Raw genomic sequence first — 25,121 nt, 5'->3', positions numbered from 1 at the left:
TCATGTGTAATTCACGTGTAACTGGGGCAAAAAGATATGCATGTGTTATTACACATCCATGTGTAATTCTCGTATGCACGAATCACGATGCAATCTAACGGGTTCTAACTTAGTTCTCAGCTAACCGGTTGTTATTAATATTTTCTTAGTGATGGTCGCTGCGTCAATGTAAATAAAGTTGACAGAAATTAGATAAATTATAGCACGTAAGCCATATCAATGCATGGACAATTTTTCTAATTTCCGATCAAATAAACAAAATTGGATGAAAAGTAAAATTTGAGAATGAACAGATTTTTCTAGTAGGCAAGAAGAGGACACGGTCGCTCGTAACGGAAACCCTAGCGCCTCACACACATATGTCTATTTCTCTCTCTCAGACCTCTGGTGCTTCGCCGGCGGGAGTCTTTGAAACATCACCTTCGCCGGCGACCGGAAGCAAGCTGCACTGTGAGTCCCTGGTCCTCTTCCTACTCCCCTCAGCCTGTATTGTTCTCCCTCGTGTTCTTCAACTGCCCTTGCCATTTCATTTTCCAGATCTGAGCTTACTTCCTCCCCCACTCTTACCTTTCCTGCCAATCAGACGCCGCTTCCTCCATGAGACGTTGACTCCATTTCTCTCGCCGCGTCCCCGCTTGTATGTCTGATCTGTGGCGAGTGCCCTGTCTTTTGTCCGAGCTTAATTTTCATGGGTTGCTTTATTAATTCACTATGGTAGTAGTCATGTTTATCATTCTCGTTCTGGAGGGTGACTAAGGCTCAAGATGGATTTATGAGAGCACGAAATTTGATCTGCACCCCGAAAGATAATTTGCATGTTTGTCAATATCCTCTAGACCTCTACCTCTTGATGAAAATAATTCAGTATCTTATGAGTATTGTATCCCAATAATTTATTCTTGATGAAACTGCAGATGGATTCATTCTCTAAAAAAATCAGAAATGCTTTGTTCCCCTGATATGTGTTGGTAAAAGTTAGTCAGCGGCACTTTGTTCCCCTAAAAAACCGGCAAATGTCAAAAGAGATATGTAAATCCAAGGAATATGAATGATAGAAAGTGATGTTTGTCTCTGTGTGGGGGGTAATAAGTTGATTTATTACTATCAAACATAAATAAATTTGTGTACATGATGCATTGCTTCAAATGAAACGAATTCCATCCATCAACAACTATTGTGTTTGTCTTTTGTAAGCATTCAAAATTATTATTTATTCTGACAAGTGTTAGATTTTCCTTTCAGTGACAGCTAGCTAACATAAAGACATGGGCCGTTGCAAGGAAGTTACTGCTGCTAAGCTAACAGATGATCTAGTTGTCGATATCCTCTCCCGCCTGACGTACAAGGACTATTGCCGATGCAAATGTGCATATAAGGCATGGTCTGCCTTGTCCTCTGATCCACACTACCACAAGAAGCTGCCCACAAAAGTAACCACTGGCCTTTTGTACCAAGGTCGCAATAAGTCTGCTATCCCACTTGTTAGCCTGTCCCAAGATGATGAAGAAATCGATGGCATTCTTGCTGACGCACCACACTATGAGCATCTAGAAATCGTCGACTGCTGCAATGGTCTAGTCCTTTGTAAGTATAGGAGCAACTATACTACTGCAAGCATTTGCCGCTTCGTTGTGTGCAACCCAGCAACTCGACAATGGAGGATGATTCCTGATACTCATCCTGAGACAGACGACCCTCGTTATGTAACTGTTTTGGCGTTTGATCCATCATGGTCACCGCAGTTCTACATCTTCAATTTTCATCTGCAGCGTCACCGCGGTTCGATAATTGGTACCAGCAAACTTGAGATATTCCAGTCTGAAAGCTCCTCATGGCTTGTGGATGATAAATGGGATTCTGATATAATTGTTTCCCGTAGGCCTCACTTGTTTCTTCATGGGATGTTGTATGCGGAGACTACTGGACAAGAAGTTGTGGTGTTTGAAGGCTTGGAGGAAATGAGTGATGGCACACTGCCCTATCATTGGATTATTGATATGCCATCTGACTCTTCTTATGTGGGTACTTTCACCCATGGTTGCTTTGACAAATCTTCAGGGAACTTGCACTATGCATTGCCAGATGTGGATGGTCACTCGATTGTAGTTTGGACTCTGGATGAATATGCTCATGGTTTACGGGCTTGGATTCTGAAGTGCCACCTTAGTATGACTGATGCATTTGGAAGGGACGACTTTGTTCACTATGATAATGGTGGCGATGGTGGCAACCATCAATGGTTTTGGAACTGTGATTATTGTATTGTTGCTCTCGACTTGGAGAAAGACCTTGTTTTCCTCTCCGACCAGAGGACGGATAAGCTTCTTTCTTACAACATCTGCACCGGTATACTCAAGCAGATACGGGATGGCTTTGAGCGGTGTCAATACTATGTCTATGTACCGTGCTACTCAAAGCTTCCAGATCAAGAATCTTCAGTGTAGTGAATGCCATCTTCCTTTCTGTATGCCTGTAGGACTGTTCCTCTGTTTTAGATTCTGAACCACCTTGTATATATATAGTATTATGTTAGTCGATGTAACCTTGTGTATTATGTTAGTTTGTGTTATCTGTGTGACCAGTCCAAGAACCTTGCCTTTATATTTTGTTGTGATCCTGTGATCCTGTCCTAACATACAATGTTGCCAGTTTGTTAGTACTATGTTATAAGCTTATTACAAAATTACATGTCTTACACGTCTGTTGTCTGGTGGCTTTTCGTAAGTACTTGTTTACTGATTGTGCATATAAGATAATAAGATAGAACATATATTGTCACTCCCTACCTTTAAATTATAAGGCGTAGTTTATGTTGTTAAGAACAATTGCTTTGTTAATGTGGGTCTAAGTGAGATGAAATTGATGACACCAGGTTAGTTTTCAGACATATTTTCTTACGAATGTGATTTTGTATCACAGGAAGTTGTAAACATAAGAGTGTACTTGAATTAGCATTACTCATCGGCTATGTTTTTGTGGTTTTCTTCTTCTTTACACCTTGATGGCTGGACCTACACAAAGGTAAAGAAAACCTCTAGCAGGCAATGCGAGAGCGTCGAACCAGGGTATGGTGAGGGTGTTAGGCATGATAGCTGAGCCAAGATTCCATTAGTTCATAGCTCTCTGAAATTTAATTTCCCAAGTTGTTGCTTTAGCCGGTGCTGTACCAAAACCAAGATTCCATCAGTTCTTGGCTGAGCCCCGTATGGTTGAATACTTGAATCCATGTCGTGGGTTATTCAGATCGATGAGCTGTGTTTCATCATTCAGTACCATTTATGGTTGAATACTTGAATCCATGGTTGAATACTTGTTGCAATGAAGAAACCCTTTGAGTCTCTGAGGATAGCTCCAGTCCTACTATTCTCGTCATAGCCTGCATCCACGTTCAGTTTATTTTGGGGGGTGGGGTGGTTTCCCATCCATTCCTTCGAATTCCACCTTCCCTTTGATCTCGCGGCTGCTACATAATTCGCTGCTAACTTGAGAGGTACTCTACAATGTTGTAAGAGGAGCGGAGACCTGTGGCGTCTTTGGTCCAGGAAGGTTCTGAACGTATGATATCCTGTTCTTAAGTCACCTTTCAAGTATCTGGATATCATTTGAGATTGTTGTAAACGCCAATAGTTCCGACACACAATGAATGAACACAGCATCAACAACAGTCCTAGCTAATCTGTCTCCAGTTTATGAACGATCCAATACTAGTACAAAAATCAAGCAAAATGAGTAGAGCGTCGACCAGCGCTAGTGACAGTGATGGAGCAAAGAACTGCAGATGACACTGAATCCGGATTCTGGAAGAATTTCAAGAATTTGGGTCGCCCATTTGCACCTGAAACCAAATGCCTTCAGAGTGCATGAGTTCATCAGGAAAAATCAGTCAGTTGGTCATGATAGATCATAGCAACGCGTCACCATGATTTAATGAAGCCCCCAAACTTGCAACAAAACTGCCGCATACACCTAAGAAACAAAGAGCTTATTTCTGACTGAAATTGTAACTGAACCACAAAGAAAACTGTGATGTCGACGGATCAGTACACACCACAACACGTCCTCGCAGAATCGCTCTAGTTCATAATCACACAAGTGAAGAAGATGGAAAAAATTTAGCAATACAATGCTGGTACAAACTAAAGTCTGAATCGTCATCATTGGCATTTGAGCAAGACATTTCTTCACATTCCAATGTCAGGTCATGAACAGATGATACATCGGATCCTTTATGATGAATTTCTAGGTGTTGTCCACTACATTGTTGGATTCAAAATCTGCAAAAAAGAAAGAAAGAAGGGAGCTGCTCTTAAGCTGCAAGTGTTGTAACAGAGAAACCTTTGATCACTTCTCCTGCGGCTCCGAGGCGGCGGGCGCGGCGTCCTCGGCAGGCGGGTTCGCCATGGCCTCCTGGCGTGCCCTGAGGGCGGCGAGGACGGAGACGGCAGGCATCTGGAGGCAGCCGAGGAGGTACTGGTAGGACTGGACCCTGGTGGGCATGGCCTCGAGCTTGGCGAAGTCGTCGGGGCCGTAGAGGCGGCCCTCGTAGACGGCGCCGGTGAAGTCGTTGAGCTGGAGCTTGCACTCCTTCTGGAAGTCGCGGTAGGGGCGGAGCGCGGGCGGGATCTCGTCGGAGCGCACGAAGAGCCAGGCGTTCATGCCGCGGGCGACGGGGCGGAGCGACGCCCACCGCGTGCCCTCCACCGCCGCCGCGAGGTCGGAGTTCTTGGCCACCACCAGCCGCGCCGTGGGCGGCAGCGACGCGCGGATGCTCCGGAGCTGCGCCACCGTGAAGCCGTGGCACCAGATGCCCGCCAGGAGCTGGCACCCGTCCAGCTCGCGCCGGAGCACCTCCTGGCGCGCGCGCTCTACCGCCAGCCGGATCGGCGGCAGCGCGCCCCCCGCGCTCCGGATGGAGGTCATCGTCGGCGAGGACGGCGGCGGCGGCGGCGAGGGTTCTGCTGGGGTGATGCGGGCTGCGTGTGACGTCGAGAGGCTTGTACTGGAGAATGTGCAAGTAATGGGGGGGTTTGCTGAGCTTGAATGAGACGAATCCCTGCAATGTGTGTCGATCAATCTCGGCGCCTGCATTCGTATCCTCTCCGGCCGTGCGCGTGAGAATTAATTAAGGGCAGGTCTAGCGGGCGCACGGCCGCTCGTTGGTAGTCTCTGGCGGGCGCACCCCCCGTAAAAGGAAGAAAAGGATTCCCCCGATTCTCAAAGATAGCCCACACCTCACCGCCGCATCATGGCATGCCCCGACGTCCTCCCGACCCTCTGCGCTGCGGGCAAGCCACGCCGTGAGCGAGCCGCCCTCCCATGCTCCTCCTGGAAGGCGTAGCCGTCCACCTCGTGCGCGCTGCGTTCGCTTTCTCCTCCTCGCGCGGGGAGTTTCCACCATACCTGGCGCGCGCAGCCGCCGGCGTCTTCACCAGCTCGATCTCTGGACTCGAGGTCCCCCACGGCGTGAAGTCACACCGGGCCTCGACCGGGAGCAGCAGCCTCGAGGGTAGCAGCTGAAGTAGCAGCACAAGGTGCGGAACGGCGCGCGTCTCGTGATGGGGAATTGGGGGAGAGAGATCCACGGGGCTGCCACGGCTACCATCAGCGGCAGAGGATCCACATGCAACTTAACGAGCATAATATGCAATTTGACTGCATATGTGCGCAACTTGACAGCGTCAGTGTCAGTTTGTTGCTAAAAATCCCACAATAGTTGCTTAAAAATGCAAGACGCCCGTTGTTTGCATAAAAATGCCGACAATGCAACTATTATCAGGTTTCAAAGTTGCTCCGTCGAGTTCTAAAGTTGCTCCGTCGAGTTTTAAAGTTATTTTGTCGGACCCAAAGTTGTTGTTCGTGCATTGAAAACACATTCACAATAGGGGTGCAACTTTACAACTAGCGATAGGCACTTCACATTGATTAAAAGCAACTTCACAACGACTGAAACAACCTAATAACACTAACGACTGGTAGTTCATCGAAAACAACTACACATGTAACTACAGGTCATCGGCCTCGTCCATGATCCGATTTAGAAGGTTTGGTTTACTGTGGCTGCCTCCATGCCCCTCAAACGCGCGGTCATCGCTTTGGCGCGAGGCACCAAAATTCTTTGGCGCAAGGCACATAAGGAGATGTGTAGGGATTGCTCGTTGGCGAAGAAAGAGGCATCAGAAGAAACAAAGCCAGAGAAAAAAGGAAAAATACTCGGGTGTGAGAATTGCACCATTGGACATCAAAGTTGCTTTATCGCGCACCAGGTTCTGTGTTGGCACAAAAGTTACTTTGTCATGAACCATAGTTGCTCAGCTGAGCATCAAAATTGATTCGTAGGGCACTAAAGTTGCTTCGATGGACACCAAAATTGGGCCGTCATGTACCAAAGTTGCGTCGTCGGACACCAAAATTGCTTTGTCGGGTGCCAAAGTTGCTCTGCATAGTTCAAAAATTACATCGTCTGACACCAAAATTCTTTGGCGCGAGTTACGCAAGGGGCATAGTGGAGAGGTTGGCCAGATCTATTCCTCATTTTTTCTGGTATGGATTACTTGTTAGGAAAGAAAGGGACGGGAGAACAAAATAAGGACAGAGGACAAGAGGAAAAAAAAATATTGGTCCGTGCCCATGATTTGTCGGCTACAAAGTTGTGCACAAGAACTGCACCGTCGGGCACCAAAGTTGCAATGTTGCGCACCATAGTTGCTCTATTGGCACCAAAATTGCTCCACCGGCACAAAATTTGCTCCACCAAGAAGCAACTTTGATGCGCGAAGAATAAACTAGATTCAAAACAGCGGAAACAACTTCGCAACAAAATATAGGAAATTTCATAACAACAGTAGATAACTTTAGAATAACTAAAAGCAATTTAGCAACGTTCGGAAGGAAGAAACAACTTTGGTGCCCCAAGAAACGACTTTGATTTCCATGAAGTAAATTTGGCAATGAAAAAGTAACTTTGGTGCAAGACGAAGCAACTTTGATCCCAAGGAAGCAAATTTCAGACAATTGATTATCTCAACACATAGTAATTTCTTGATTATCTCATTTTTTTCATCAATAACTCTTGAGTGTCATCCTTGGCCAAGTCATCATCTGGTAAGTAACTTGATAACATCGGTAGACAACTTTGTACCACCGGACACCAAAGTTGGGCCGTCGGACATCAAACTTGCTCTTTTACGCAGTAAAGTTGCGTCTTCAAGCACTAAAGTTGCGCCGTCAGATATCAAACTTGCACCCTCTAACACCAAATTTGCTCTTTTAGGCACCAAAGTTGCGCCGTTTGATATTAAAGTTGCGGCATCACACAATAAATTTGCTCTTTTCGACATCAAAATTGCGCTTTTGAGCACCAAAGTTGTGTTGTCCGGCATCAAAAATATCTAGCTAGCAATTGATTTTTCGAGCACCAAAATTACGTTATGACTTATGAGGCACTAAAATTCCATTTTCTGCATTGGGCTAGGCATAAAATTTACGTTCTGCTTTGGAGCTTGCCCACTATGGAGCAGTAAGCTACAGCCTGGATCTCGCGAGATCTAGTCTCGTATCTAAGCCAGGAACCAACAAAGACATAATACACAACAAACTGAAGCGATGCATAAACTGAACAGGGATTCTGTAGCTTCACTGCTTCACTGCTTCAGGAGTGAAACTCATCGGCAAAATTCAGTCAACCAGCCTGCATCCCTTGAAGCGAGAGGCCGGCGGCGCGATTCAAAGAATGTACATAGAGGGGATTCTGTTGGAGCGAGAGGTCGGGGTAGGTGCAGGTGGCGCGCTGAGTTGGTCAGCCGGCGCAGGCAGCCAAGGCGCTGGTCCGCCGGTGAAGGGAACCGCGTGGTGTGTTGGGGAGCTGGCGCGGGGCATGCTGCAGTGTTCCCTGCCGGCGCATGGACCGAGTGCAGCACGCTTGGGTGGTCCGCCGGCGAAGGGAGTCGGGGGTGGTGAGGCGAGCCTGAAACTGGCGATAAACGGTGGCGAAGTGCGATGTCGCCGCTCGCCGGAGCAGCATGACGACGCGGGAGCACCAAAAATCGAAGGAGACCGGGGGAGAAGCAGCGCCGGAGGAGAACGGTGGAGGGTTTGGCGGCGGCGGGAGACATGCGCCGGTGGGGGAAGATGGATGGTTAATTAGGCGGCGTCGGCGAGCATCCGTGGCAGAAGGTTGCCGAAGGGACACGGAGAGAGGTTTGCTGCTACGCGCGTGCTCGACTCGTCCAACGAGAGATACTTCCCTCGCTGGTTCAGCTCGTTTTGTCGTATAGCGTGTATGCTCAGGACGTTCATCTGGCACGCACCCGCTCGGAAGAATTCGGGATTAATTAATTGGCGGACATCGCGGAGGAGGTTGCGTTGCGTGCACCCGCATCACGATTCACGACTCACGAGTCGAGTCTCTTCGCTCGCTCCGCATCCGCATCTCGCTTGGGGCCTTCCTTCCTTCCTTTTTTTTCTCCTTTGCCGCATGGGCTGGGTTTGACTGGACTTGCTACCGTCCGTGTAAGCTCGCATGGGCTGGGTTTTTGCACCACTTCTTCTCGTCTCTTCTCTTGGACTCTCTTATTACACCTTTGTGTTTTGGCTCACAAACCACTTACATACACATGAAAGCCGCACAAAACCACACCAGCTTTCGCATCTAAAATCCAATACCCAACTCCAACTTCGCAGCGCTCCCTCCAAAACTGCACCTTCCCTTTCGGTGCGGGGGGCGAAATAAGTCTTGGACTATGTGGGCCTTGTGTTTGGCTGGGCCAGATTGGCAAAAAATAAGTCTAAGAGAAGGTGGCCGGACTGGTTGGCTAAACCTTTAGTCCCACCTCGCCAATTGAGAAGGATTTCGGCCATTTTATAAGGGAAAGTGTGCATAAAACATGTAGATATCATCCCCAGTGTGACCTTCTTCACATTCGGACGATAACAGTTAGCAGATTCTCCGAAGCGCGGATTGCTCCGAAACCCTGATATATGTGGGGGGATGAAGATGAAGAGTACTTGTTGTATTGCAAAAAGTATGGGTATATACACATTGTCTTAAGTAACATTAATAAATAGTCAACAAAAAGTAAAACTAATTAAAAAATAAATATAAGTATTAAATGAAATAAAATATCCCTGGCGCCTCGGCGGTTTGTCAGCACCCCTCATCTAATTGAATACTGCGCACCTCATCGGTGTACACAACAACGACGGGTTGTCGAAGGCCTTCTACTGGATCCTCGATCACTAGTAGGCAAGGCGTGGTTGAGGAGGCCATCCGACGATGTTCTGAAGCAGGACAACAACAAGGTCCATGAGCGTGATGTCGGTGGCCTGTACATGCAGGCTAAATTTCTTGATCAACAACTTCAACGGAATGGTTGCGAGTGGTCATCCTAGTGTAATCAGAGCATTATGGTAGCTGATCACTGACGTCCACCAGCGTTTACACCATCAACCCGCAGTTAGCCGTACACTAATAGCTCCATCGGCCTCCCAGCCTTGTTCTCTACATCCTCGTATAATAACAGAAGCTGGCGACAGCGGGAGGACGGATCACATCCTCGTATAATATGCAGACGACATATGTCGCTTCATGAGATGCATGAAGCTGTGTTAGTAGGCATATCATTATAAGGATCTGTGATGCAGTCTGACATCCACTCCTTCAGAGTGCAATCTCTCGTTGAGTTGTTGTTATCATAGCTGAATTGCAGCACGCCGTAGCCCGTAGGCGTCGGAAGTCGGTCGCATCAAGGCCGTGCCGATGTCCATACCATGTCGCTGCCGCCGTCCTCACCAAGGTCGAAGAGGTTGGACTGAAGCGGGAGCCTCTCGCCGCCGCCGCTGATCCCCGTGAGGCCGACGTGGTGCAGGAGGGGCACCCACATAGTGCCCACGGGCATGGCCTCGGACCGGCCGAAGAAGAGCGGGCCCACACATCCCGGAGCGTCACCGTCGCCGGGAGTAATAAAGGCTGCCACTTTTCAGAGATCTCTACCGTGTGTGCACGTGCCCATGCACTCCGGAAATGCGATCGATAGATTGATTCCACCGGTTGCATGCATGTGAACGTGATTAAAAGCAAATGAAATCCTAGTTCCCATTTATTGCATTTTGGCCAGTGAATGTGGTGGAAGTAGGTATTTTACCCCGGGATAAATCCTAGTGGAGGCGGGAGGTTCGCGGCAATGAAAAGTAGGAGCCATCAAAACCAAAAGCTATCTGACGCCATTAGACACCCTAGCTTCCCTAGATCTTCCTCGTTCGGAGTGGTATTTCATGATTATAATTACATGTTCATTGCAACTCCTTGGCACACATGTAGACTCGTATTGCATGCATCCTGTAATAACCCTGATTTTTCAGAGTTATTATTAGTTTGTGTTAAATAATAATTGGGCCTGAATTCTGTTTATTTTCCCTAATTTCCATGCTTTAACAGGTTATGATCAAGTTTGATATATACATGTAATACAAGTTTAGCCAAACAAATAGGTAGCACATGTCTTGTTGGAGCCATCGAGTAGTTAATATTCAGCCATACATGCATCTAGTACCAGATATTTAGTTATGAAAGTGCAACGTGGCTTCTTCCTAGAGGTAGTTGGGAAGTGTTAGCAAAGTAGAATGGTTGAGTCAGCAAACTATCTACGTGGAGTGGCTGCATGATGGCCATGATGAAGTACTAGTTAGCTTTGCTCATTCCCTGGACGTCGGCAACCAATTCTTTAGCCAGCGAAGCGGCAAGCGGCAAGCCGTGCGGCTTGATATTTAAGCATTCAGGCGGTGCTTGAGTCCTATAAATAGCTGCCCTGCTACACCGTAAGCACATACACCATAGCTAGATTAGTTAGACCGTGAGAGAAAGATAGAGCAAGCCAGAGAGTAGAGAGCGAAGCTGGGAAGATTGAGAGATAGAGAGCTAGAGATATTAGTGAGAGTTAGAGCTAAGATCAGTATGAGATAGTAGTGAATACATGTATCGTGGAGGAGCTGAATAGAAGGAGATGCTGCAAAGTCTCGAGTAGAGCCGATCCTTAGAGGAAGGACAGCACTATTTATACTGCCATCCGCGCTTATGTTTGCCGGTTTTCGTTGAAGATTATATTATCGATCTGCTATTTTTAATCAAGGCAAGCTGCTTTATACCCTTTCATGTATTTTTGTAGAATATGTAGTGCTGTTAAATACATGATACATTAGCTGGTAGATGGTAGGCTAATCCGCCGGTGTCGGTACACGGTGATGGATCCGCTGGAGCCACCGGTACGAATCGGGCATTAGCGCGAATATCGATAGAAAGTGATCAACATGAGAGATACATGTTTTTATAAGAGCAAACTTGGTGCTACGAAGGTAAACATATTGTACCGGTCACAGTTCGGGTGTGGGACTGTCCGTGTTCTCCGCCGGGGACGGCCTCTGTTCGGGAACGTGTCGGTGATGGATCCGTAGGAGCGACCGACATCGGTAGGTCGAGTGTCCGGGTCTTAGCGGGTATAAGAACACTGCTTGACTAGCGCAACCTAGTCAAGACTCGTCGATGTCGGAGTACCCCTCTGCAGAGTGTAAAAGTGTGAATTTCACCCCTGTGATTCCCGGGTAGGGAAACTTACTTTCATGTGTGGCACCATGCGTTTTTAATATGCCTAATATTTTAATCAACTTTTGTTTTCAGAAAAGCATTTGTGTCTTACAATTTATATGATTGTGTATAATCGGTTTGCTGAGTATGATTTATCGTACTCACCCCAGCTTTCCAATATTTTTATCAGAGTTGCGCAGCAGAAAAGTTCGTCGATCGGAGATTAGGCTGGACCAGCGGGTGGGAGGCGATTAGAGAACCTAGTTGTAATTCTGATGTAATTGTAAAGAAATCTGTAAAGATGTGTAGTTGAGCTTCTCGTGATCCACTGTGCTGGTTATCGCCTGCAATTTTAGCCTTGCGCGAGTATAAGCCTCTCGGTTTATAGGCGCGCGGCGGCTGTCTCGTCCAGGCCCGGTCTCGGGGCGTGACAGTTAAAGTGGTATCAGAGCTCTAGGTTTTAGGACGCGGGAAAAAAAATGGGTAGATCGTAATATGGCAACTAGTCATCTGTAGAAATGTTTTCTTTCAAGTAAACTAAAATTTGATGCATGTTGTTTGATTTCTAAATTGCCATGAGTAGACTAGATTTTTTTTATGGGCATTAGTCATCTAGCCGTGGAAAAATAATAATTGCACCACTTGATTGCTTCTGTGTACTTAGACTTTTATCTTAATTGGTTGATTGCTCACACTTGATTGCTTATATTTTGTTAGATTCATAATTTGCTTGCATGAAAAAAATTGTGCTTGATTAGAAATCGTGCATGAATAGATGTTGGTTTGTTGAATTTCGAGGACGAAATTCTAATAAGGTGGGGAGGATGTAATAACCCTGATTTTTCAGAGTTATTATTAGTTTGTGTTAAATAATAATTGGGCCTGAATTCTGTTTATTTTCCCTAATTTCCATGCTTTAACAGGTTATGATCAAGTTTGATATATACATGTAATACAAGTTTAGCCAAACAAATAGGTAGCACATGTCTTGTTGGAGCCATCGAGTAGTTAATATTCAGCCATACATGCATCTAGTACCAGATATTTAGTTATGAAAGTGCAACGTGGCTTCTTCCTAGAGGTAGTTGGGAAGTGTTAGCAAAGTAGAATGGTTGAGTCAGCAAACTATCTACGTGGAGTGGCTGCATGATGGCCATGATGAAGTACTAGTTAGCTTTGCTCATTCCCTGGACGTCGGCAACCAATTCTTTAGCCAGCGAAGCGGCAAGCGGCAAGCCGTGCGGCTTGATATTTAAGCGTTCAGGCGGTGCTTGAGTCCTATAAATAGCTGCCCTGCTACACCGTAAGCACATACACCATAGCTAGATTAGTTAGACCGTGAGAGAAAGATAGAGCAAGCCAGAGAGTAGAGAGCGACGCTGGGAAGATTGAGAGATAGAGAGCTAGAGATATTAGTGAGAGTTAGAGCTAAGATCAGTATGAGATAGTAGTGAATACATGTATCGTGGAGGAGCTGAATAGAAGGAGATGCTGCAAAGTCTCGAGTAGAGCCGATCCTTAGAGGAAGGACAGCACTATTTATACTGCCATCCGCGCTTATGTTTGCCGGTTTTCGTTGAAGATTATATTATCGATCTGCTATTTTTAATCAAGGCAAGCTGCTTTATACCCTTTCATGTATTTTTGTAGAATATGTAGTGCTGTTAAATACATGATACATTAGCTGGTAGATGGTAGGCTAATCCGCGGTGTCGGTACACGGTGATGGATCCACTGGAGCCACCGGTACGAATCGGGCATTAGCGCGAATATCGATAGAAAGTGATCAACATGAGAGATACATGTTTTTATAAGAGCAAACTTGGTGCTACGAATGTAAACATATTGTACCGGTCACGGTTCAGGTGTGGGACTGTCTCGTGTTCTCCGCTGGGGACGGCCTCCGTTCGGGAACGTGTCGGTGATGGATCCGTAGGAGCGACCGGCATCGGTAGGTCGAGTGTCCGGGTCTTAGCGGGTATAAGAACACTGCTTGACTAGCGCAACCTAGTCAAGACTGTCGATGTCGGAGTACCCCTCTGCAGAGTGTAAAAGTGTGAATTTCACCCCTGTGATTCCCGGGTAGGGAAACTTACTTTCATGTGTGGCACCATGCGTTTTTAATATGCCTAATATTTTAATCAACTTTTGTTTTTAGAAAAGCATTTGTGTCTTACAATTTATATGATTGTGTATAATCGGTTTGCTGAGTATGATTTATCGTACTCACCCCAGCTTTCCAATGTTTTTATCAGAGTTGCGCAGCAGAAGAGTTCGTCGATCGGAGATTAGGCTGGACCAGCGGGTGGGAGGCAATTAGAGAACCTAGTTGTAATTCTGATGTAATTGTAAAGAAATCTGTAAAGATGTGTAGTTGAGCTTCTCGTGATCCACTGTGCTGGTTATCGCCTGCAATTTTAGCCTTGCGCGAGTATAAGCCTCTCGGTTTATAGGCGCGCGGCGGCTGTCTCGTCCAGGCCCGGTCTCGGGGCGTGACACATCCTCATAATACCTAGCTTTCCGGTACCTTTCCCACACCGCCAAAATCACCCTGATAGGAGCAGATATGCAAAAGTGAGGGGGCGCGGGTGGGCCAGTGTACTTTTGGCAGGAAAGTTAGAGTTTAACATGCATCGTCCATGCACGAAGTATGTGTGTTGTATCCCATGCGAGAGGGTACCCAGGAAATCAAGTCGGGATGGCAAATTGGTCTCGAAGGATAAAAACTTCCCGAAGTTTGGGCGGGAAAACATCGTGTCCCAAAGTTTGGGTGGAAGAGAAGACGAGGCCAGAGGGTGTAGACTCATATTGCATGCACTTTTGAAAGTCGTCTTTTCCCAGAGTAATCAAACTCCATCGTAACTGGCCATTGCACTGTCGGGCGGTGTTTTGTCATAACCTGGAATTTTTTGTATATGAGAAGGTAATTGACTCCTAATTATTTTGTTTTTTAAGTATCCTTGCTTTTATATTAAATGGTAATACACGCATGTAACAACAAATTAGAGAAGTTAATCAAAGTGGAAAGCTAAAGAGACTTGGTTTCTCCTAATCACTAATGAGTTGTATCTATGTAGCTAAACAAAAGTATTTGCAGTAATGTATGCACTCCCTCCCTTTTTATTTACCCTATCATTTTGGCATTAGTCAAAGTCAAAATTTTAAAAGTTTATGCAAAGATTTAACAAAAAGATAACAACATCTATAGCTGTAAATTTATGTAATAAAAAATACATTTCAAGATGATTATAATAGTATTAAATTTATATTCTAGAAATTAATATTTTTGTCTATATTATTAGTCAAACATTACAAAGTTTGACTTTGATTAAACCTAGAACACAGGGTGATTGTGAATGGAGGAAGTAGGTATCTAGGAATGGAAGTAAATCAACCTTTGCATTAGTCGTCTGTTGCCAACACTAGAAGCAAATTGAAAGTAGTACGTGATGAACGTAATCATTGAGGGAGATAACTGCGACATCATATTGCATGGTTAACAAGTGGTGTGTGGGGTGGCAGTCTAGAGTATATCAATATATGGCTCATGCATGGTGAGCACGTGGTGTGTGTTGTAGCTCATGCAGAGTACGTGCTGGAAACAAAGTCAGTGCAATAAATTGGTCTTGACTCTTGGGAATAATAGTGTTCCAAAGTTTTCGGTGGAAAAACCGACTTTCCCTCAGACTAGTCATAGTGGGGAGTAACATAGAGTAGTAACATGCACATGTTACTACTCTATGTTACTACCTTCATAGTGGAGAGTAACATATGTGTGGTGTCATGCAAAGTAGTATTTATTATGTTGTAGACTCATGTTGTCTTGAAAAGTGTGATGTTATGGTAACATAGCTAGTTACCACATCACTCTCTTTCATCATTTATTATCATGCCATGTCACCAAAATGTCTTGAAACGTGTGATGTTACTACCTATGTTACTCCCATTATGAGTAGTCTCATCTATAGTTCTGGAATACCATTAGACTAGTCATAGTGGGAAGTAACATAGAGTAGTAACATGCACATGTTACTACTCTATGTTACTACCTTCATAGTGGTTAGTAACATCAAAATAGTATCATAGATGTCTTCATAAATTAGCTTATAGACTTATTGTATCTTGGGAAGTGTGATGTTACAGTAATTAGCTATGTTACTCCATCCTCCTCTCCCCTCATTAACTCACTACCACATAAGCAAATTTGCTAAGTTGGACACTTAGCTACTAGTGAAGTTACTCCCACTATGAGTAGTCTTAGCGGCCTCTATCCCATGGATATCTATTACTTCATGCACGTCAACCAGCCTAAAAATAACAACGTGTGTCTTGGCACATGACATGATGGGCAAGCATAAAGTAGAGAGGGGCACCGATAAGATGGCATGCCAATTATAGGAAAGGCGGTGAAAAATATGACTCGTGGAAACCCCAACTTCCCCATGCCACCGGTAACCCTGGCTTCCCAAGATCTTCCTCGACGGGAGTTGCATTGTATACCTAGCATTCCATGTACAATATAAGTCGCTGGCACCTGTGTGGGCTCATACTCCATGCACTTTTTAAAGCGTTATCCTCCTGAGAGCTGTCCAACGCTGTCGGAACCGACCATGTCGGAGACCATATGCAGAGTTAGGGTATGGGGTTAGCGATGCAACTTTTGGTGGGAAAAATACCATTAGGAATGCATGGACCATGCATAAACCAACCATGACAAAGATTTGTATTAGAGAACTCACGCGATGGAAACCGTGTCTCAAAAGTTTGGTCGGAAAAATGCCCGGTCGTAGATTTCAACGGGAAAGCAGCCGAAACGGGTACAAAGTGGCATACTCCCTCCGTTCTGAAATAGTCTACATTCTAGCCTGAAAATTTATTCCCAGACACTCTACATTCTAACTTTTAGCCAACAACAACACTAAAAACGAAGTGGCTTTTCTCTTCACTGGACGTTACTTTCAATTTAGTTTGGATTGGTTGTTCACATATCCAAGTAGTACTAATAAATGCAATACCAGTTTGTCTCTTTTTTTTAGAATGTAAAGTAATCATAACGAAGGCAGTAGATCCCTAAATTTTGGGCGGGACAATACCATGCATACATCTCTCGCAGCCCCTATATATAAAGTCTCGTACAAGTCTAACTTTTGCGTAAGGAGTCCGATTGTGACCAATTTTGTTCCGATTGGTATCTAAACAAAAAGTTACATTCCAATTTACCAGCTTCGGTCCTGCTGCTGATTTTAAAATGATCAAATTTGGCTTGCAGAATTGACTAACTAGCAAGGTAGCCCACTAGTATAAATCACCGTGATGTCAGCATGATGTGACGTTGTGTGCTCCTTGCTAGAAAACCAGTGTAAGATCGATTGATATAGCTGGTTAGCACTTATCATCAGTTCCGACCAACACTGTAAACGCCAAATTTTATGAGCTACTCAAGCATTCATTGCCGCTAGACCAATTACCGGCTTGTCATAGTAGTTATATTCAAAATTTGATTAAACTGCATTTATGTTTCAGATGAAATTATTCTGAAATGAGTTTCAAGTTGTCAGCGGGTCTTGATAATTTTCTTGAAGCTGAAACTAAAAAATCCTGCAACATTATGACATATCACTGGACGATTATGTCTTTTCTTGCCTTCGATCAATGACGTAGCCCTATTCGCCCCGCCTCACCTTCGGCCCTCCACCCATATTCGGTTGGGGCGGAGAGGTGACACGACTGAGACACAACCGCCACCAACCGCATCATCTCTGGGAGTCAAAAGTAGGGCAAGTACATCCTCGCTGCCGGTAGCGTGCTATATATGGGTTGTCGTGATATTCGGATCGGGCGGTGGCATGATCCTCCACCTCGCCATTGGATCACGCCACCGATAATTTAGGGAGACTTTTCTTGTGGTTGCGAGAACATTGTCATCACGATGAGGCCGATACTTTTCTTGTGGTTGCGATAACATTGTCATCACGACGAGGCCGCAGAATCCTAGAGGAGTTGTGCTGATTTGTTACTTGGTTTTCAAGGTGGAGTCTCAAAACGGCTCAATCACACTTTTTGGTGCCTATTCACCTTAATATTTTGTTTGCCCATTGATTTTAATTTTTTTTGGTTACTAGTACAAATGCCCGTGCGTTGTCACGGGTTTTCAGATTTTATTTTCCTGTGCACATATACAGTTTACAACTCACTATGAAATTCAAAACAAATCAGTGAGTGCATAATGTACTACAACATGATAATACCGATCGCAATAACAAGACACCATTGTTGTGCATCTACAAGGTTCTAAATTCTAGGTCTTCTTGTTACTCTTTCGCAGTAAATCCCACACATGTGTTCTGGGCTGTCATAACTGTCAACTCAACAACCTCACATTTTGGATGTATTATTGTCTCACAAAACATTGGGTGCTACAAACATAGGTATAACTAAAGGAAATACTTTTTTTCTGATTAGTTCGAACAACACTTTGATATTCACAAACGATGTAAAGCCGACACCTCCTCACTCTCTCGAGCTCACCCACTTTATCGAGCTCCACCACTCTCCCGAGAAAGTCCGAGCAAAGACCGGTACCTCCCCTTCCTCTCTGTCACCGGTGCGAGAACTGCCGCAATTCTGCAGCCTTCGGAGACCACACCTAGTAGGTTCATCGTCAGACACCGGCGCCGCACCATCGTCGTCAGACACCGGCGCCGCACCATCGTCGTCGTGGCCATCCTCCATCCGAGACCATGGATCTGGTTGTTCGTGGTCCCTCACTCCGATTCTGGCCGCGCAATTCAGCCTCGGCATCCTTACCTTCAGTAAAGAGACATTCATTGACAAGGTACTGCTTTCCCCTTAACTAAAATATAATATTCAACTGTCATGGTTTTCTCTATTTCTCTAGTATAAAATGCCCATGCCTTACCACAGGTAACAAAATAAATAAAGAAATAAAAAATAGTTAAAATATAAACATCAACCATCAGCAAACACCCCTAGAAAGATGTTAGAGTTTACACAACACACTTATGAATCAGTACTGCAGGTGCACGCCTAAACTCTTATTCCCACAGCATTCAACAATAGAAAAATAGTTTGTATTATTAATATAAACTTGCAAAATTTAAATTAATAAAGCTTTATTATGATAAAACATCATTGGGTACATTTTATTCGAACATGATTTACGAATAATCTTAGAAGTCGTTTGGAAGCCAGACTTTCATTTCGTTTGTAGCATTTTAAAATGAATATATGTATTCATTTCATTTACATTGTAATTTTAAAAATAGATACTTGTTTGGTTGCCACAGGAATTGCAAATGACAGCAGAATTCAATATTAAATTTGTAGAGGCTTCCATAGAGAATTGCAAATGACAGGTCTCGGTTTGGAATCGTGTTTACCCATGAAGTCATTTTGGTGGAATTCCTAAATGAAATGACGGCACAATTCTGTGGCAACCAAACAGCCCACCTATGGAATTTCAAAATGAATTCCAGGATTCCAGACCCAAATGATGGATACCAAACGACCTCTTGGACGTAAAGTTAAAATAAGTATACTGCAAAAAAATCCTTATAAAGTCCACATAATCAGCTAGGATGGCAGGGTAAATAAAAACTCCCATCTGATTCACTTTAATTCACGTGGTGTACCATTGTTGTACTTGTGCATAATCTGAAACAAACATGCCTGAGAAATGAGAGGAACACATGTATTAGTGATTTGCATAATGTGCTGACATACAACTGAAATCTGAAAAGAAGAAGTTACAAGGGGGGATTCTAGGCGAAGTGGGGGTACTTTATTTGTAGGAAGGCAAGAAGTATAAAGTTATGCATGTTTGTCTCCCAAATATGTCGAATGAGATAAGGAACAACATGAATAATCTATTCTTAAAAACAACATCATATCAAGTAGGATTAAAATGATGCACAAAAATATGGCATGAGATTAAAATAGAATATTTGAGAGGGATGCATGTGTGATATGTATACACACCTCAAAGCATCTTTGCTCAAAATTATGTGCCCCATCCTCGACTAACAACTCATCCGTCAGTAACATCCACCAAACGTTATACCAAAGGTTCTCCCAGCCAAAGGCGTGAAAAGGCCACATTAGTATCACAGGTTATTATCAAAAGTTACCTTCTGTGGCTCGAGCCGCACATGAGAAGCATTTGTGGCGTCCGGTCAACTGTCGATACAGCTGGGGGAACAGGGGCCGCAGGCTCGGGATGTCGCCCACCGCCGCCACAAAGGATCTCCGGCATCATGCTGGAGACAGCAGAAAAGATAAACATTAGTACTGCAAGTCTGCAATGCAGAGAATGATTCTCAACAGAATGCCACAGCTGAAAATTTGATTACATTGCTAAGAATGACTTTCTCCTGACAACTTTAAAAGGATTTCTTAACCATCTCTTCCTTGGTAACTGTTCTTTTCACTTTCTTCTCCTTCCTCTGATTTTTTCTCCTTCAAATTTGAACACTTCTGAAGGTGAATTCAATTTGCTCCTTCTTGAACTCCGTTTTAGAGAAATATTGTTGGTATAGGATGCATGGATAACATTCATTTTATTCAGAAGCTCGTTAATCTATAAAAGGCCGGGAGTACTCAGATTAGAAACATCAGAAGAAGCAAAATGAGCTAAGCATCAGAAACACATGTACCGTTTGCATTTTATGCGTGTATTTGCTGGTCGCCAGGGAACTTTGCCAAAACCTGCAAAGAATAATGATTGAAGCGCGTACTAAACCAAGTCAAATTAGCAGAATGCATTGTCTGATCCTGCATTTCTTACCTCTTTTTTAGGTGCCATTATTTAGATGAACCGAGGAGAAATCAACCTTAGTCTCTACTTTTGGTTTGGCAGAAATATTGTTGGACTTTGATCTGCTAGATATCCCATCGGAAATGTCGTTCCATCCGGAAGTTATCATTTTGGAAACATCCTGCTTTACACAAAAAAAGAGATATTAGTCAATTGAAAAACTTTTGACCAATAATTACTACAACCAAGCCAACAAACAAATGTGTGGTGATGGTCAACGTGAAGCTGGTCGCCCTAGTTCGGAAGAGCAGCATAACAAACCTACAACTGGCTTCAGACATGTAGATCTTCTGCGGGTTAGCTCCTCCGTGGGGTCATGATTGGCTTCTCCATCAGCGCCTTCTTGTTCTCCGTCGGGATTCTCCCGAGCTGCATGACAGATCTTGATTTAAAGAAGTTCATAGGACACACTTAATTTTTTTTTTGGATTACTGCATTTTTGCACAACAATGCCACCTAAGGTCTTTACTAATTCATTACCTGACAGTACCAAAATCCTAAAGGTAGAAAAAATGCAGTAAGCACAATCGAGATCGCATTGTCCGTACACTCTACAATATTTGCTTATCAACAGCAACAAGTAATAAAATGAAATACCATATTATGAAAATCAGTAAACAAAAACACATTATATATTTCAATGTAAAGATGCAGGTTATGCACTGTAGTCATCTTTATTTATGATCAAGCATATGTACATGTTTATTCCTCAGCTTTTTTCCCTCTACATTCAGTTAAATATCATGTAGTACTACAACGCGCAGTCCCCACCTGAAGAAATACAAAAGTTGACTATAGAAACATCAATAGGCACCAAAACCACGACCATCCTCTACAAGGGCTCAACGCTGATGAACTCATCATAGTTGCGATCTGCCACCATTCCTCTGGTTGCCAAGATAACAGTAATGTAGGTATGATTAGCATCTCATCCATGCTAATGCTTTCTATGCAAAGTAATATGAGAGTCGTTTATAGAAATTCTAGCTCTGACAGTGCAGGGACATGAAGCTGGGAGCCTTAGTTCGGAAGGGCAGCATAATAAACCTACAACTGGCTTCAGACATGTAGATCTTCTGCGGCTTAGCTCCTCCGTGGGGTCATGATTGACTTCTCCATCAGCGCCTTCTTGTTCAGCTGCACGACAGATCTTGATTAAAAGAAGTTCAGAGGACACACTCAAAACTTTTTTGTTGGGTTGGATTACTGCAGTTTTGCACAACAATGCCACCTAAGGCTTTTACTAATTCATTACCTGACAGTACCAAATGCATTGTAGTAGATAGACAACATATGGGGCAACTAAGAGTACACATGACATACATTTATTAATGTGGGCATATGTACAGTGATTCCCTAATTGAAACAGCAGCCCAGTACACTTAGTCCAAATTTGAAACAAATTTAAGAAACAATGTAATGAAAAGAAAATTAATAGTCTGAGAGAATACTACAACCATATATCATTTAGTATAGTTGAGAATGAGCTTTAAAAGAATACCTCGTTAGTTTCTAGTGATTAAGATATGTCAAGCAGACCACCAGCAGGCATGAACTTGGTAATATATACCAGAAAATGAGTTGTTTGTATTCTGCGTATCTCTACCTAATATCAAAGAAAGTGTGTGCGCGGTCAGGGGCAGAGCTGGAGCTCGAGTGACCCTGATGCACAACTAAGTATAACAAAAAAAATCAAGCAACAATCTACTATATATAAATAAGATTTATAGCTTACAACATATATAATATTGCATACTTGAAGAACATACAAAAAAAACTGGTATTTAAAAATCAAAAGGCCTACAATATTGATGAGCCCGCTACTTTGAAAATATATCTTCCATTTTCAAATTCTAAAGTAAATCATCAAATGCAACTCAACAACCTACAAGATACAAAGTATACTTGATTTTAAGTGGAAAGTAGTAGAATGACAGAAAAATATAGTACTCAAGGATTCTGAATCTCCTCTTTCTAATTCAGCTCCTCTCAGACATCTGATGCTCTTTTGTTTTGAGAAATCTATCCATTATATCTGCTCGTTTGAAAAAATAATTTTTTTATATGGGACTTCAAATTTTGAAAAATAAAATGATACACCATACATACTCCCTCCGTCCATAAAAAGATGTCCAAGATTTGTCTACATTTGGATGTAGTTATGCACTAAGAGTGTCTAGATACGTCGGAATTTAGTCAAAAATGCGACATCTTTCTTAGTGAACAGAGGCAGTATATAAATTATCAAGCATAAACTCTAGCAAGAACTTTCTTTGGGTTTCGTACTTTCATCTAAAAGATCGGTAGCAACAATTTTCGCCAAAGAATAGAAAACAATTTTTCCTGCGGGTTGGGGCGCTGAGCGACGCCGGCCTAATTGGAGGAGACGCTGCCTGCCGAGCAGCACACCTACCTGTAGCCTGCCTACGTGCATCGTACATCGGGATCGATCGATCGCCTGGCCTGATGTCTCCAGGCGGGAGGGGGCGTGCAGGGACGTCAGGCCGAGCAGACGGCATGGAAGAAGATGTAGCCCGCGATGTCGCTATCGTTGACTCGTCGAGGAGTCGGCCGGTGACGATCGGTGGCAAGAGATGCCCAACCGCCGCTTTCCTGCTCCGGCCGGCGGCGCTTGCGGACGCCGAGTGGCTCTGCCAAAGAGGCATCTGTGCGCTTTGTCCCCATCCGGCTTGCTCGGTCGAAGACTTAACCGGATCACGAAAGACTCGATTGGATCGATATAGAAGCTAGATCTGAACGCCGTCTCCGGCAAAGCGGCGGTGGCGGCCATGTATTCCAGCGAGGAGCCGTCTGCCATGGGGAGTGCCGTCTCCGACGGAGCGGCGGTGGCCAAGGGACGATCATTCTATTTGTGCAGGTTGAGAGGCCGGCGGCGGCCACGCGTGAGGAAGGTGGAAGCATATGCGTGCAAGGTGGAGGGAGAGGTGAGGGGATTAGGAGCGACGCGCGACGAAATGAACAACGGACGGTCTGACGACGGCCCATGCTGTCGCGGCCCAGGTAGGCGCGTGCGGACGAGGTGGCGACGAAAACGTTTGACGTATTGAGAGGTTGGCAGAATAAGGAACCACTTTAGTCTTTTTAAGTAGTAGAGATGTATATACAGCTACTCAATCTGGTACATACAAACAAACGTGTGCATTGCACAAAGCTAAGTTAAGCAGCAAACCTAGTTGGACTCATCTGGGACTAGCACTAACTGATGGAGCTATATATCCTAATCAGAGTTTAGAAAAACACATACTAGGGCATGGACGCAGTTAAAGGAGGCCTACTAACACATCGACTTGTCATCAATATGTTAGGCCTAATGCTTCATGAGTAACACAAGATCGTGAACAATAGCCACTAGAACACCTAATGATCAAGATTAGAGAGATTCAGATGTGCATTACGGGGCATTGAAGATCCCATCGTCGCCTGCTCGTTGCAGGCGTGAAGCAGAGAGGCTGTGGGCGAGGTAGATGATCTGGAGATCCTCCTGATCCCCTCCGGTCTCCAGCGGCACTGCCCTGGCACCGCCGGGGTGTAGGCTGGTCTTCCCGTCGTTCTGCGCTTCCCTAGATCGGTAGGGCTTATGGGGTTGTGGGGAGAGCAGAGAGCTGATCGTGAACTTTGTTAATCAGATCGCAGCCAGGCTCCCCCCCTTTTATATGGCGCAGGCGACAGGGGACCAAACCATCGAGTTGGTTTTGGTGCCCCCGATCAGGGCGCATGAGATCCGTACGAGGTGGCCACGAACGTTGGTTCGTGGGCCTCCTCCTTAACGTTATTTTGACTGAAACGTTTTTTTTTTTGTTTCTGTTCCTTTAAACCTGACAGTCAACCAACACAATACACACGTTTGTATTGATCGTGGAGCTGGAGGCAAAGTCATCGGAGACGATAACATGACGGCAGGAGAAAGGACTAGCAGCGGCGACAGCATGAGAATGGATCGCATACTCGCGGTCAAGAGATGCATGAAGCTGATCTAGTAGGCATATCTTGAGTGCGTGTGATGCTTCTTTCAGATGGTTTTACTCGAGAACTCTGATCTAATCGGCAATTATCTTGTTCTGTTCTTAATGCAACACTTAACTTGTTTCTGAATATCTGCTCAACGGAGAACACAGAAAAAATCTCACCAACCCCGCGTCGCCCGAGCTCGGGCGACACGGGGAACCTCGCCGCCACAGTCGCTCCGGCCCTCATCCTCCTCTCCCCCGCCTCGCCGCCGCTGGAGGGGGCGCCGGCGAAGCCGCGCGCGCTTCAAGGATGGTGGCGGCGGCGCGTTTTTTGCTCCTCCCGAGGCTCTCGCGCGAAGGTCTGCAGGCGGCGAGGTGGCGGTGGTTCCGCGGGTCGAGCTGGCGGCGCTGGGGGCTGCTGGGTGTGCGGCGCGGAGGGAGGTCGGCGGAGGCTGCTGGAGGTGGACGGGGCTCGTTGGGGCTGCGGCCGGGCGGCCCTGTTCGGGGCCCATCTGGGCCTGGAGGGCCGCGGACGGCGCGCGCAGGTTCGTGCCTGGGGCTTGGCGCTGGCTCCAGGGCGGCGTGGCTGCTGGTGGAGGTCCCTGTGGCGGCGCGTCTGGCCGGGGCAGGCGGCGCGGCGGTCTGCAGCGTCGAGCGGTGGACGTGCCGGGTGCGGCAGGAGGTGCTGCTGCCTGGCTGCGTGCGACTTGCAGCGAGGAAGCCGGGGCGGCGGCCCCGGATCGGT

The 25,121-nt window shown here is 45.2% G+C and overlaps 2 protein-coding genes across 5 annotated transcripts in view; one reads left to right on the top strand and one right to left on the bottom strand.

The window, feature by feature from the left end:
- Nucleotides 1-358: 358 nt before the first annotated feature.
- The window catches only part of LOC124707948 (F-box protein At5g07610-like), a 39,146-nt gene continuing 14,383 nt past the window's right edge, over nucleotides 359-25,121 (top strand). The window contains exons 1-3 of one of the 4 annotated variants that reach the window (XM_047239635.1): nucleotides 359-450; nucleotides 538-637; nucleotides 1,243-2,617. In XM_047239635.1, the coding sequence (XP_047095591.1) occupies nucleotides 1,266-2,444 (1,179 nt within the window). In that variant the 5' untranslated portion in view covers nucleotides 359-450; nucleotides 538-637; nucleotides 1,243-1,265 and the 3' untranslated portion in view covers nucleotides 2,445-2,617. The other 3 variants (XM_047239634.1, XM_047239636.1, XM_047239631.1) reach the window with 3 other exon arrangements.
- Nucleotides 4,012-4,920, bottom strand: LOC124707950 (50S ribosomal protein L10, chloroplastic-like). The gene has a single exon (XM_047239637.1). It carries the CDS (start codon nucleotides 4,918-4,920, stop codon nucleotides 4,342-4,344), a length of 579 nt encoding a protein of 192 aa, XP_047095593.1. The 3' UTR covers nucleotides 4,012-4,341.

Source organism: Lolium rigidum, chromosome 4 (assembly GCF_022539505.1).
Source record: "Lolium rigidum isolate FL_2022 chromosome 4, APGP_CSIRO_Lrig_0.1, whole genome shotgun sequence".
Lineage (NCBI taxonomy): Eukaryota > Viridiplantae > Streptophyta > Magnoliopsida > Poales > Poaceae > Lolium > Lolium rigidum.
Note: the sequence above shows the minus strand (reverse complement) of the source record. Positions and strands in the feature narration are given on the sequence as shown.